This window comes from Podarcis liolepis, assembly GCF_965112155.1.
Source record: "Podarcis liolepis genome assembly, chromosome: 10".
Lineage (NCBI taxonomy): Eukaryota > Metazoa > Chordata > Lepidosauria > Squamata > Lacertidae > Podarcis > Podarcis liolepis.
The window spans coordinates 68,952,282-68,966,962 of NC_139562.1; the positions used below are offsets into that span (position 1 = coordinate 68,952,282).

Below are 14,681 nucleotides of genomic sequence, written 5' to 3' on the forward strand. Positions count from 1 at the left end.
TGTAGATAGTTCCGGTCCACATATGCAAATAAGGGATCGAAAGTGACGTTCAGTGATTGGATAGTTACAGAAAGTTGTTACAGTTACGTTGCACTGGAGCTCTATATAAGCAGGCTGACTGAACCCTTCAGTTCAGTTCTGTTCCAGCTTACAAATAAAGAGCTGCTTTGGAGAAATCGCTGCGTTGTCTGCTATGTCTACCCACTCTTTAACAGGATGGATAACAGTTAGAGCATGGGTAAGCAAACTAAGGCTTGGGGGCAGGATTTGGCCCAATTGCCTTCTAAATCCGGCCCGCAGGCGGTCCAGGAATGTTTTTATATGAGTAGAATGTGTGCTTTTATTTAAAATGCATCTCTGGGTTATTTGTGGGGCACAAGAATTCATTCATTTCCCCCCAAAAAATATAGTCCAGCCCCCCACAAGATCTGAAGGACAGTGGACTGGCCTGCTGCTGAAAAAGTTTGCTGACCCCTGAGGGACCCTGAAATTAAGCATATGTAGAAGGCTTTATAGTGTATTACCAGCAGATCACCGTATTTTTCGCCCTATAGGACGCACCGTCCCATAAGGCGCACCTAGTTTTTTGGGGGGGAAATAAAGGGAAAAAAATTATTTCCCCCCCAGCGTGGGGCTGGGGCGGGGGAGGCCCGAGCTTCCCCCGACCCCAGCCCGCAAATAGGCAGCTCTCTGCAAGCCGGGGGAGCCCAGCGCTGGCTCCTGCTGCTTGCGGAGAGGTCCGCGAAGCCTGGACGCGCTGATCTCAGCGCGCGCCAGGCTTCAGCATGCAGGCAACTCTCCGCAAGCAGCGGGAGTGCTCCCGCTGCTTGTGGATAGGTCCGTGAAGCCTGGAGAGCGAGAGGGGTCGGTACGCACCGACCCCTCTCGCTCTCCAGGCTTCAGCGAAAGCCTGCATTCGCCCCATAGGACACACACACATTTCCCCTTCATTTTTGGAGGGGAAAAGTGCGTCCTATAGGGCGAAAAATACGGTAAACAAGAGAACGTGTCTGGCAGCAGAGGCAGATTTAGGGGGGTGCTATCAGTTCGCCTGCACTGGGCACGAAGCCAAGAGGGTACCGTGATAATGACGCACAATGGAAGGCAAGAGGTATGGGAGGGCTGCCGAATTTGGGCGTTGCACAGGGCACTGCTGAAATTTTAAAGCCCCAGGTCTGCCACTGCTTGCAACTTCCCATTGCCCTCTTCTTACCATTTTTCAACGCTCATGAAGATAGCTGTTTAAGGTCATTCCCTTATTTTCACAGTCAACATCACATGCTTGTGGATAAACAAACTGCTTTATTGCATTTTGGTGCTTTGTTGTCCATTATGACTCTTGGCAAGGTACGTGCGGATGCTAAAGGATTTTTAGTGACTCTTATACAGACTTTATAATGAGGTGGAGCTAACTGAACATTCCTCTCTATATATTGTGGTAGAGAAACGTCAGGGACTTGCCATAACCTATGGCTGCTTTCATAAATCAGGTGCCCTCATAGGCGCCCACTCCATGGGGCTTGAGGGGGCCCGAGCCCCCTCAAAAATTCATTTGGGGGGGCTCCGCCCCCCCAATAATCTCCAGCGCCCCTCCAGCAGAGCGCCATCGCCGCCCCTCCCCCAGCCCAAAATGCACAGGGTCGGGCTGCATGCCTCCTGCCCTCCCTCCCGAGCAAAAGCTCCACCCAATTTCCGCTCCGGAGCTGATTAATAGGCGCAGCACGCTCTCCCCTATTCGCTCACAAGGAGGCGGCGCCACTTTATTTGCATATTCATGAGCTTATTTATTATTCATGAGCTTTCCCGGCCCCCCCCCAATATTTTTTATAAGTCCGCGTCCCTGGGTGCCCTCAATATGTTCTGAGAATGCAGCTCCCCTCAGCCCCTGCCAGCACAGTCATGAGAGCTGGTGAGAGTTGCAATCCAAAACATGTGGAGGCCATCAGGTTTGCAAAGGCTCTCCAGCAAAGGTGCTACTAATCACTCTTACTCATCTCAGTGGGACATGCTGTCATCCTGCATAACTGTATATCTGGGTTTCATGCCATTTGCAACCAACTGATTGGTTGAAACATTCCTTTCCCTTTGTGATAGCAAAACAAAGGATTTATTATAACTGATAAAAAACCCATTGTCATGTAAATTTGAATCATAATAACTATATAACTACATTTACATAAGAAAGCACTATGCATAAGGATGTAGAACTCCTGTATTTCAAAGAGTGTCAGTGGGGGTGAAGTTTAGATGGATCCCGTGTCCTGCGATGAATGCTAACCCAGGATTTAAATCTTCATTATGGTAATCCAACAAGTAAAATGTTGTAATGTTTATCCTAAGAGGAGCATTGACCTTATAGGTAATCATCACCCAAACAAACACTGTAGACTTATATAGAGTCATCTAACTGTACTTCTTATCTTTGGTTACAGATAGGTAGCCGTGTTGGTCTGCCATAGTCAAAAAAAAAAAAAAAATCCTTCCAGTAGCACCTTAAAGACCAACTAAGTTAGTTCTTGGTATGAGCTTTCGTGTGCATGCACACGAAAGCTCATACCAAGAACTAACTTAGTTGGTCTTTAAGGTGCTACTGGAAGGAATTTTTCTATTCTTATCTTTGGGTAATTCTCAAGTTTTCAGTGTAAATTTTCACAGGCTCTCTCTTGCTGCTTTTTAGCTTTGTGAACATTCTCCTTCCTCCTGGTGCCCAAGAGGTGGGGACCCGTTTTCGCTGGTGGCAGCCCAAGCATGATGGTCTGGATCAGAGTGACTGGGCTATTGACAATGTGCTGATATCAGGGTCAGCTGACCAGAGAACTGTGATGTTGGACACGTTTAGCAGTGCGCCACTGCCGCAGCACGAACGCTCTCCCGCAGATGCAGGACCCACCGGCAGGATTGCTTTTGATATGTTCATGGAAGACAGAACAACAGGTAGGACAAAAACCAGTGTTGTCCATGTTATTATTTTTTCTTCTCTGTGACAAGCATGAATTTACCCGGAGAAGCATTTCCCAACATGGCAATTCAATAGTAGGAAAAGCCTCAACCGTTGAATTTCCTCCATCCACGCAGGGGTTAAAAAGAAAGAGGAGTGCTGCCCAAAAAAGTGGTAACTGTAGAACAAGGCATAGGTAAAGCCATACATTTTTTTTTAAAGTATTGCAATAATGTATGAGAATAGTGTTTCTGCATTAGAATGAAACAATCCATTCTTCTATTATAACCCAATAATGATTTAATAATCCAATAACTGTTTTCAGCACTTAACACCATCAGTCTTTTTAATTATCAAATACTGCAGTTTTAAAACATTGGTATGAATATTATTTTCTTCAGTGAATGAGCACTGGCTGTTCCATGACGACTGTTCAATTGAAAGATTCTGCGAGTCTCCTGATGGCGTCATGATGTGTGGCAGCCACGATGGCAGAGAAGTTTATGCTATCACCCATGATTTAACTCCTACAGAGAACTGGATTATGCAGTTCAAGGTAAACACCGCTTTCTAAAGCCTTCAGAGATTTACATTAACACCAGGGCTTTTTTCAGCGGGAACTCGCCAGAACTGATGCTCCCCGCTAGGCGAAAAAAAGCCCTGATTAACACCCTTTTAACAATTTAAATTTATTCTGTTGTGCCAACACTTTCCATGTTTTTTTGTGTTTCTTGATGGTAGGTGACAGGTGGTTCTTCCTTACTGGGCACTAACATGCTCCTTATCTTGACCAGGGCCCCACACCAATTTCCTGTTAAAAATCTCTCCCTCACTTGACTACTGTTTGCCTCTGAATGTAGCACCTTCAACAGCAAACAGAAAGAGGGGGGTTGATGATTTTTGGGAGGAAACTGGCATGGCACCCCAATCCAGACTGAGAGTAGGTTCAGAATGAGGGCCCTGTAGCTGCTTTACTTTCAAAATAAAAGTGGCCAGTTTAAGGATGCCTCCCCCAAAAACATTAATAGTGCAACATGTAGTTTCCCCCTCAGCCTCTATAGTTGTAAATCTCTTACAAAAATCAGGTCTTGTCTTCCACAAAGAAACTGATCTTTTACAGCTTACTTACCACTGAGCTGGAAAATCTCACTTGCAGGTACAGCGATAGAGCTCAATTACACCAAGAACACTGTATCTTAAGCAGATAGTTGTATAATTAATGAGTAGCATGGAAGGAAGCCTGATAACTTGATAAGACACTGACTGGATAAGTCAGAAGATCAAGGTTTCTCATTTTGTCCTTTCATTGGCATGCAATAAAATTCTGGGCAATCCTTCGTGCACCTCTGATTTCCCCCAATCAGTCTAACAGATAATAATAAGGTAAAGGTACCCCTGCCCGTATGGGCCAGTCGTGTCCGACTCTAGGGTTGTGCGCCCATCTCACTTAAGAGGCCGGGGGCCAGCGCTGTCCGGAGACACTTCCGGGTCACGTGGCCAGCGTGACGAAGCTGCTCTGGCATACCGGCAACCAGAGCAGCACACGGAAACGCCGTTTGCCTTCCCACTAGAAAGCGGTACCTATTTATCTGCTTGCACTTTAGGGGTGCTTTTGAACTGCTAGGTGGGCAGGAGCTGGGACCGAAAGACGGGAGCTCACCCCGCCGCGGGGATTCGAACCGCCGACCATGCAATCGGCAAGCCCTAGGCACTGAGGTTTTACCCACAGCGCCACCCGCGTCCCCAACAGATAATAATACTCTGCTATAAATTTACATGAAAACCTCACTATTATTTTTCTTGCTGGAAAAAACGATGTCTGGAACAAAAATGTGTGTCACTTTTTACATGTACTGTATTAGATTTCTGTCGGCTGCAAAACCTCAGAAAAAATTGCCCAGAACCAAGTCCATGTGCAATATTCTACTGACTTTGGAGTGAGTTGGAGCTACCTAATACCTCAGTGCTTACCTGCTGACCCCAAATGTTCTGGGAGTGTTTCACAGCCATCCGTCTTCTTTCCAACAAAAGGATGGAAAAGAATAACTTACCGTCTACCTGAAAGCCTAGTAGGAAAGTGAGTATAAATAATATCTGAGCTTCTGATAATATCAGAGTGGCCATATCGGTCTTCTAGACATATCCTCCCTTCTGTGAGAGTAGCAAAGTACCACACAGAAGAAATACTGATCAAGCTAAGGGTTTGAAGGCTCTGTTGCACCACGGTGCGGTGCTGTGCATGCTGATGTTGCTAGTTCATTTGGAATGAAGACATCCATTACAAGGAACAATATAGTTAGTAGTTCCACAAGCAAGACTAGACAGTTTCCATTACAGTGGTGCCTCGCAAGACGAAAAGAATCTCTTCGTCTAGCGGTTTCTTCGTCTTGCGAAGCAAGCCCATTGAAGGATTAGCGCTATTAGCGATATTAGCGGCTTTTAGCGGCTTATCTGCTCATCGGATCAGCTGATAAGCGGCTTAGCGGCTTAGAAAAAGGGGGGAGGGGAAAAAACCAGCAGGAACTCACAAGACATTGTCGTCTTGCGAAGCAAGCCCATAGGAAATTCGTTTTGCGAAGCACCTCCAAAATGGAAAACTCTTTCGTCTAGCGAGTTTTCCGTCTTGCGGGGCATTCGTCTTGCGGGGCACCACTGTATTTTGGAAACTGGGAAACTGATTTCAGAATTCATATGAATGAGAACTCATTTACATAACCTGTTCAACTGTAATAAGTTACCTTCAGTCTCCTATCTTTCCATATAATTAAACCGTAAGACTGTCATCATGCAGCAGTGGCCATGTGAACGGCAGCATGATGACAGAACAACTGGCAGGGAGCCATGCAACAGTTCGGCCCAGACAAGCTGCAGAGGAACAGCCAGGACAACCTGGGAGCTCAAAGGCTGAAGAGGTGGGAGCTGCTCTGCCTTGCCTGTTCCCCTGCAGCTTGCCTGGACCATGGTTTGGGCAAGCTGTAAGGGGTGTGCACAGTTTGGCTGAGCAAACAAGTGGTGGCCAAGACCAGGGAAGTGACAAGGAGGATGTAACTAGGGTCAAACAGGCAGGCTGGAAAGTTGAAGGTTGGATCGGCATGGAGTGGGCTTTGCAAGCCTTCTCACATTCCCCTTGTCACCTCTGCCATTTACAGGAAGGAAGTGTAATCACCCCTTCGTCTTGTCCCTGCAATGCTTCTTACTCTGGCTTCCCACAGCAATGGCATTAGTGACCATGGGATGGGACAAAAGGAGAGAAAGTTTTAGGTTTGGGCAATGTATTGAGGGGAGGAGGAGTGCAGTTTGGAGGTTCTGTAGGAAGAAGGGGGAGCATGGTTTAGGCCAGTGCTTCTCAAGATAACTGATGTGGTGGACTGGCAACTTTTTCCCAGTGTGCCAGGGACCTGTACCATACTTGGTCCCTGAAACATCACACTGAACCTGGGCTGTGGTGGAGTCACCGTGGACTGGCAGCTGATGGCTCGTGGACTGACACTGGTCTATGGACAACCACTTTGTGTAGCACAGCTTTAGGTGGTCTGGAAGGGGAGGGGAGCACAGATTGGGTGATCTGTCAGGGGATGGTGTTTGGGTGGTCCATAAGAGGAAGGGGGTTGGGCAAGATGTGAGGGGTTGTGTGGTTGGATGAAGTATAAAGGGTGGGGGTTGGCAAGGGGATGGGCGGTTTGAGGGGGTGGGGAGCAGGCCAGGTTGGCAAGTATTGGAAGCAGGGACACACACCCAACTGCATACAAAATTATCTTGTATCGTCTGTTGAGAGACATGTCCTATGGCCTTCAAGTTTATGAATGCATATTACTTGTGTTGTGATTTTTGCTTATTTTCTCTATCTCTGTTTATGTGTTAACTCAGCCCAGTACGGTTTAGATTTTATCAGAAGTACTCTGATATGCAATGGGCCATTGACAATTTCTATCTTGGACCTGGTTGTGTAGACAACTGCAGAGGCCATGGAGACTGTCTGAAAGAACAATGTGTCTGTGATCCAGGTTTCTCTGGTCCAAACTGCTACTTAACTCAGACTTTGAAGGTAATCTAAATATCTTTTGGTGCAGACTGTACTGAATCTTCACAATAGAAAGTATTAAAAAAATTAAATACGCGTCTGTGCTAGAATTAATCTACACATGCAAGTACCAATAAACATTAAAAAATGCAATACCTTTATTTATGTTTTGTCTGATTAAAGCAAACATGAATCTTGTGTTCCAACAAAATATACTTTACATGTAAAATTACTCTTGGCATACCGTATGAAAAAACATACCGTATTTTTCGCTCTATAACACGCACCCGACCATAACACGCACATAGTTTTTAGAGGAGGAAAGTCCGTAGGCATGCCACCCGTAGGCATTTCCTCCATAACACGCACAGACGTTTCCCCTTACTTTCTAGGAGGAAAAAAGTGAGTGTTATGGTGCAAAAAATACGGTATTTTTAAAAGCTAAATGTCTATTCCTTTTACAACTAAAATTTGAGCTGGTGACTGGCTTCTCAAATGTTAAAATCCTTTAACAGACTTTCCTGAAGGAGCGCTTTGACAATGAAGAAATTAGACCGGATTTATGGATGTCTCTGGAAGGAGGCACTGCTTGCATGGAATGCGGGATTCTAGCAGAAGACACAGCTCTGTATTTTGGAGGCACTACAGTGAGACAGGCTGTCACTCAAGACTTGGATTTGCGAGGTGCAAAGTATGTCAGGTTACTTAATAGAGTTGAACATAGCTAATATATTTTAATGACAGAGCGGCAGACTGAGTGGCTGTGGGAATAGACAAAGGTATATGAGCCCTTTACCCTTAAACCACCCACTCAGGGTCAGCTCAGGAAGGAAGGCAGAACTTGGAAGAATAAGTGAGAGAATCAATTCACTGGCCTTCTTAAAAGGGTCATTAAATTATTATCATCCACAATTTCACAACTGCACAAAGCATGATTCACATTCTTAAATGTCTATATAGTCAGTGACTGCAATCCTGCATACATTTTTAGTCGCCTCACTTGAAATCAGTAGGTTTGGTATGTCACCAGTACGAAGGATTTAAGCCTACAAAATGTAATATGCAAGAAAAGGCAGGAGATAAGGAGTGCTTTGAAAGCCCCAGTGTAATTAGTTGTACAGGTAGTCACTTTATAACAATGAACACTAGCTGTCACTCTGGTGTCACAGATGGAAAGGACAAAAGAAGTCTGGGTGGGGATAGTGGGGAAATAATTGCCGTTGATTTGTTGGGACCCACTAGTAGGTCATGGCCTGATCCAAGCTACAGTAGACTGAGCTTGCATATGAGGTACTGAAATGGGGCTAAAGACAGGGCTTTTCTTCAGCCAGAACTCACCAGGACTCAGTTCTGGCACCTCTCAGGTGGGCACCATTTCCATCATAAGAGATCGAGGGAGGCGTTCATGGTGAGTTTCAGTACTTTTTTTCTAGAAAAATAGCACTGGCAAAAGAGTATCCTGTAGTGTTTCTCCATTTCAAGGACTTTTTGGAATTAAAAGGTCTAAGTTAGTTGTGTCTGTTAATTTTAGACTGTTTTCTCAGGGTAGGACTAACACTGAAGACAAACCCCAAGTTTCCTTTATCCATGGAGAGATTTCTGTGCCTAACAGCTGCCAGAAGGAAAGGGGGAGGGGAAGATTTATAGTGAAGTTTCTTTGAACATGCAGAAGATTGAGGCATATGGTTGGGGCACAAGGTTGTCATGTTTATTTTTAAAGTGTGAGTTATAAGAGTTTGTGCTCCTCCCCAGAGTCTCTATAAGTTAAATCTTCAGCTGGGGTAATGAATGAATCTTGTTTGAATGGCACATGCTTGTAAATGTGTGTGCACACAGGAATGTGCCATACATTGCATAGCTATCCATTTTACATGCTTGGGGAGTAGTTTGAACTGTTCACAACATATATGACCGTTACGTTACAAGAATTACAAATTCTTGTAGTTTTAGGTTGTATCACATTTGTTTTCCAGGAGCTAAAAGTGGCATACATAAGTCCCACTCCTTTTACATTTTTACCCTCCTAGTAACCCTGCCTGGATCTAGACACGTCAAAGAAGCTATTCAGTTAAACGCATTGCAGACTAATACTGTACAGGGAAATCTGGTAGGGAAAGATGGGACTCCACAGCGCCACCTGGTGTCACAGTGTTATATAAAACGCTTTTTCTTTACCAGTCTGGCTGAGTCCCCTGTGATTTTTTTGGGATGAGAGTCAGTGACTGCCCAAAGGTCATCCAGTGAAGAAGTAGGGACATTTGCTATCCACCTCAGGCATTAAAATGTATTGGACCAGCCATACAAGGGACAAGTGTTCACTAGTTGATTCCTACTGTATTTGGGGACCTGAGAGCTCCAGTTATCAATATTGCAAGCCAGCTACCCCTCTTCTATGTCATTTAACTATGCAATAAAGACTCATTACAGTTTCAATTCTGCATGTATTTTATACTCACCATGCAACTGATTTGAGGGTTCTTCCTTGTTTTGTATATGTTGTCTGAACTTGTTTCAATTTCATTTATGTGGAGAAATGTCTACTATTTCCTTGGGAGCATACAATTATTGTGATTACCCCCCAATGTCTTTTCATTCAGATTTTTACAATATTGGGGAAGAATTGGGAGTGAAAACAACATGACAACATGTCACAGACCAACATGTCGGAAGGAAGGAGTTCTGCTGGATTATTCAACAGATGGAGGCAAGGGTCTATTTTAATGATATCTAATAAATATTTCTGCTTATATTTAAGCACCGTACAGTTACGGGGGGAAATCCAAAAAAAGAACATTGCCTGCAGACAGAGGTATGATTTGCAGCAGAGCAGAACCCTTGCTCTTGAAATTGTTACCTGAAAGTTATAGTTATCTAAAATCACTGGCTGCAAAAGCGAGCCCCTAATTCAGTATGCCTAGATGGCCTCTTTTCTGCCTTTTGTTCTGGTAACACAGACACACAGGCACTAAAATGTGGTGTGGGAGGAGGGATAACAGTAAATCTTAAATCTGTGCTATATGTCAATATAATCCAGTGAAAACAGGCACTCTAGTTTATTGAAACTCCTCTGATAATCCAGATATTTTGGATGTCTCCCATGCCATTTGGATAAATAAAATTGTATGGTGTTGAGAAATATATTTTCATACCCTCATTCTTGTCCTTGAACAATATTTTCCTGCATTTCAGAAGAAATTGGATGAACTGTTCCTCCTTTAACTACATGTCTTGTTGAAGACAATGGAACTGCTTATTCTTAAGAATCGCCCATTGTTGCACAAGAAATATTCTGTTGGAAACTCTTCTATAAATAATCAGGACCTAACTTCTTTAAACTCACTTTATTTTTGTTATAAGGCAACTGACATTTAATCTGACAGCTAGCCCCCTGCTGCCCTCCTGATACCATGTACATGTTAAGGGGAATGTAAATTGAGTGATTGTGCACATTCACCAGAACCCATGGAGAATGTGCACATAACCCTTCTATGAAGAGGTGTGCACATTTCCAAGTCAACATACATAATCTCCATACAACAGGCTTTGGGAGATGTGCATATATTTACAATGTATATTGACTGGGAAATGTGCGTACCTCTTCATGGAAGGGTTATGTCAGGCGTGACCAAACTTGGCCCTCCAGATGTTTTGGGACTACAATTCCCATCATCCCTGACCACTGGTCCAGTTAGCTAGGAATGATGAGAGTTGTAGTCCTGAAACATCTGGAGGGCCAAGTTTGGCCATGCCTGGGTTATGTGCACATTCTCCACGAGTCCTGGTGAATGTGCACAGTAGCCCGTTGTTATGCACATTAACCACTCAACTTACATTCCTCTTAATATATTCACTGTCAGTGTAATATTTACACTGCACATGGTGAATCTCCTATACATTCCTAATGAACAAAACTCTACCTCAGAAAATATTAGTAACGAAATGTGATTTCTTCAGAGTGCCAAAAAAAGATTATGTAACCACTTAATCAAATGGACATTACACCAACAGTTCTAATCAGTACACTTACAAAAATCTTTAGTATCAAGGTGCTAGTAGGGAAGCGTTTATCGTCTATTATCATATCCATTTTCAGGCATCTATAGTTTTGACTGGTTCAGAGCCACCCACTGAATAATGGTGGACAACTTGAATCCAATCTCAACATGAGTTCTCAGATATTGTTTAGTTCTTACTTTACCTTGAATCTTTGTCCTGTAGGAATATCTTGGACACTGCTCCATGAGATGGATTATCAGAAATACATCTCCATCAGACATGATTACATCCTGCTCCCAGAAGATGCTCTGACCAATACAACTCGCCTGCGTTGGTGGCAGCCATTTGTAATTAACAATGGAATTGTGGTTTCGGGCTTTGATCGGGCTCAGTGGGCGCTGGATAATGTACTGATTGGAGGAGCAGAGATCAATCCGAGTCAACTGGTAGATACATTTGATGACGGTAAGAGTTGAGCAAGTCACCATTATTTTCATCATTATGTTTTGTTGATTGACGGAGTTTCAAGTCCATATTTGAATTTTTGTTTAAAGAAGACACAGGGGACTTTTTAAATAAGTTTTTTTCCAAAAAAATAAATTGCTCATAATAAAATACATATTAATCTTGTAAAATAATGCTAAGGAAGCTTCCTAGATATAGATATTATCACCATATTTTGAAATTGAATAGTTTTAACAAAATAGTTCTGAGCACCAAAGGTCAGCAAATGCTACGACTAAGAGGATGGGGGTTATGGACTGAGCTCCCCCACCCATGTGGGCCATTTTGTCAGGTGGACAGAGTTAGACACCTGTCAATCAACTGGTTGACCCAACTTCAAAGGAAAGAACCTGGGGTGAAACTTAAATTCTGAAAGCAGGGATTAGCTACACTAGGGAATACCCAATCAGGAGCTGGGTAATGGAGCTGATCCCAGCAACCCCCGCTTTGGGAAGGGATCAACTACACTATGGTGCTCCCAGTTGGGAATTCCACAGTACAGCTGATCCCTGTGAGGTTTGTTGTCAGCACCAATCAGCTGATTGGTACTGAGAGCAACCCTGAAGGTTGCTGGTCGTTCTTTTTCAGCTGCATCTTTACTTGCCCCATCCCTGATGTCAGGTGTGGGGCAGGTGGACATGATTTGATGACAATCCAAATTAGGACCCCTACCAGCCTACTTTGGCTGTGGGAAGGAGGTTCCCCACCACTAGCTTAGATATAAATAGAGGGTTAAATGTGGCGAATATGCCACCACTCCTACTTTTCCTAATGCCTTTGGGAAGGTCAGAGGCAGTGTAAGTTAATTAGCCACTGCCTGTGGCTTCCTGAATGCCAAGTGTAAAATGATAAATCTAATAAAATCCAGTGTACAGTCTGAAGGCACATGAGGTCACCACCATGCTGAAGTTGTGCATGAGTCTGGTCAGTATTTTGATGTGTGACCATCTGGGAGCCCCATGTGCATCACCATGTTTTCCATTATTGGAAAAAAAACCCACTGTACATGCACACCCCTTCTCAAAGAACTCTGGTGGGAGAAGGATGAAAAGAACGCCAACAATATATGCCTTGTCTGTCTGCCTATCACTTTTTGAAATATTTTATCATTCTATTACGAATATACAAAAAAAAATACTTTTATCTGTTTAGTACGTATTGGAACATTATGAAACTTCTCCTTAATTTTGTCTAATTGATGTTAATAGAAGGCATTTCCCATGAAGAAAACTGGAGTTTCTACCCAAATGCCGTCAGGACTGCAGGCTTCTGTGGCAACCCATCATTTCATCTCTACTGGCCAAATAAGAAAAAGGATCAGACGAACAATATCCTGTCCTCTCGGGAACTCATTATACAGCCAGGATATATGATACAGTTTAAAGTAAGAAGCTTCTGTTCTTCCAAAGTAAAATGTTGAGTCCATAGACATCAGATTTGCCTAGAAATTCTGACAGGGTCAAGTGGGATGCCTGGTTCGGATTTCTATCAAATATTTACTGCATATTGCTTATTAGAATTTATTGGAACCACATTAGGGTGTCTAACAATAACATTGATACATAAATACTACTTCCATTCAAAGTCCAGGCTTTAGAAATGACTAGAGGAAAGGGATATTTTATTGTGCTCCATTTATGTCAGGGGCAACCTTTTCCTCTGAAAAAAACCAGTTTTCCCCCTCACAAGTGGAATGTCATTATAACAGCACAACCTTTACTAGGATGTTGATTAACTGAAGCTCAGGAAAATTTAGGATGCCTATCTGGCTAGTAAACATTGGCTCACCCATGCAAAAGGTTATAACAGACAGGGGAGGAGGAAAGAAAGAGAACGTCAAAGCTGGAAGAATGTTGCTTTAATTTTAGTTAAAACTAAATTGCTATTGTGTTTGTTTCAGATTGTAGTTGGCTGTGAAGCCACATCTTGTGGAGACCTCCATTCCGTGATGTTAGAATATACCAAGGATGCTAGGTAAATCTATGTCCACAGTGAGGTATATTGTGGAATGGGCTTGAAAACTTGAAGTGATTCTTTAAAAAATCGTTTTATATTATACATTTAAATTATATTCAGGAACACAGTTCTAGAGGCCCAAAATATACAAGTAGATTAGCATATACTAAAACAGTAAAATCACTGTTTGGAACCATCCAGTATCTTTTGCTGTTTCATTATTATTTTTTAATTATGTTTTTCAGATTTGGGTTGATTGGTTTTATTGTATATTTCTGTTGTATGCCATCTTGATATATGTATGAAAGCATGGATCATAAACATTCAAATGAATCATAAATAAATAAAATAAGATGCAAACATCATCATAAGAATGCAATAAATATATAGAAAGAATGAGTAGCTAAAGCTGTCCTAAATTCATCATTGCAGATTTCTTTGGAAGCTGACGTATCTTGTTAGACCACTTTTCTTAATTAATTATCTGTGCAATCAGAAGATCCTTGGAACTAGCTTGGCCCCGTACCCATTATGGAATTAGAAATGTGGAATTTGCAGGAATTCACTTGACACTTCAGGGTTTAAGTCATGAATGTGCCTGTGAAACCTATTGAACCAAAACATCCGGTCTACACGGGGACCCTGTTCTTACCAGATTTATTCCACTGCTCCTGACAAAGTTCCTATATAATGGGATTAGGATAAGAAAATGTATAACTGGGCAAAGAATAAAGGACTTCAATCTTTGTCTGTTTATAACTCTACTTGGAAGAATATTGTTAAGGATAATATTTTTTTAAATACACCCATTTCCATGACATTTAGTAGGTACTCGACTTTTTTATTATTCTCTTCAGCTGCTGTAACAATATTATTTCCTTTGCTTCTTTCAGGGCAGATTCATGGCAGCTTGTCCAGACACAATGTCTTCCATCGTCTTCTAATAGTGTTGGCTGCTCCCCATTTCAGTTCCATGAAGCTACAATCTATAACTCTGTCAACAGCTCCACTTGGAAGAGAATAACTGTCCAGCTGCCAGATCATGTCTCATCCAGGTAGGTTACTGAAAGGTCATCTTATTGCATTGCAATAAAACATCATCTGCTTAGCTGGCACTGGTTGAGGGCGCAGAAGAAGAGGCAATTTAAAACATTATTTTCTCTCCGCTCTGGTACATAATCAATATTATTGGGGAAATATTTCCCCACAGTAAAAATAAATAGTGTTTCCAAGAGAATGTCTTGGAGGTTCAGTGCTTCAGCAGAC

At 42.8% G+C, this 14,681-nt stretch overlaps 1 protein-coding gene across 2 annotated transcripts in view; it reads left to right on the forward strand.

The window, feature by feature from the left end:
- RELN (reelin) overlaps positions 1 to 14,681 on the forward strand; it is a 311,434-nt gene that overhangs the window by 281,966 nt on the left and 14,787 nt on the right. For both annotated transcript variants that reach the window (XM_083463882.1, XM_083463883.1), the window contains 10 exons: positions 2,678 to 2,934; positions 3,340 to 3,494; positions 4,801 to 5,015; positions 6,806 to 6,983; positions 7,475 to 7,650; positions 9,557 to 9,663; positions 11,178 to 11,420; positions 12,668 to 12,843; positions 13,360 to 13,433; positions 14,309 to 14,470. In XM_083463882.1, the coding sequence (XP_083320008.1) occupies positions 2,678 to 2,934; positions 3,340 to 3,494; positions 4,801 to 5,015; positions 6,806 to 6,983; positions 7,475 to 7,650; positions 9,557 to 9,663; positions 11,178 to 11,420; positions 12,668 to 12,843; positions 13,360 to 13,433; positions 14,309 to 14,470 (1,743 nt within the window). The remainder of the gene's footprint in view (positions 1 to 2,677; positions 2,935 to 3,339; positions 3,495 to 4,800; positions 5,016 to 6,805; positions 6,984 to 7,474; positions 7,651 to 9,556; positions 9,664 to 11,177; positions 11,421 to 12,667; positions 12,844 to 13,359; positions 13,434 to 14,308; positions 14,471 to 14,681) is intronic.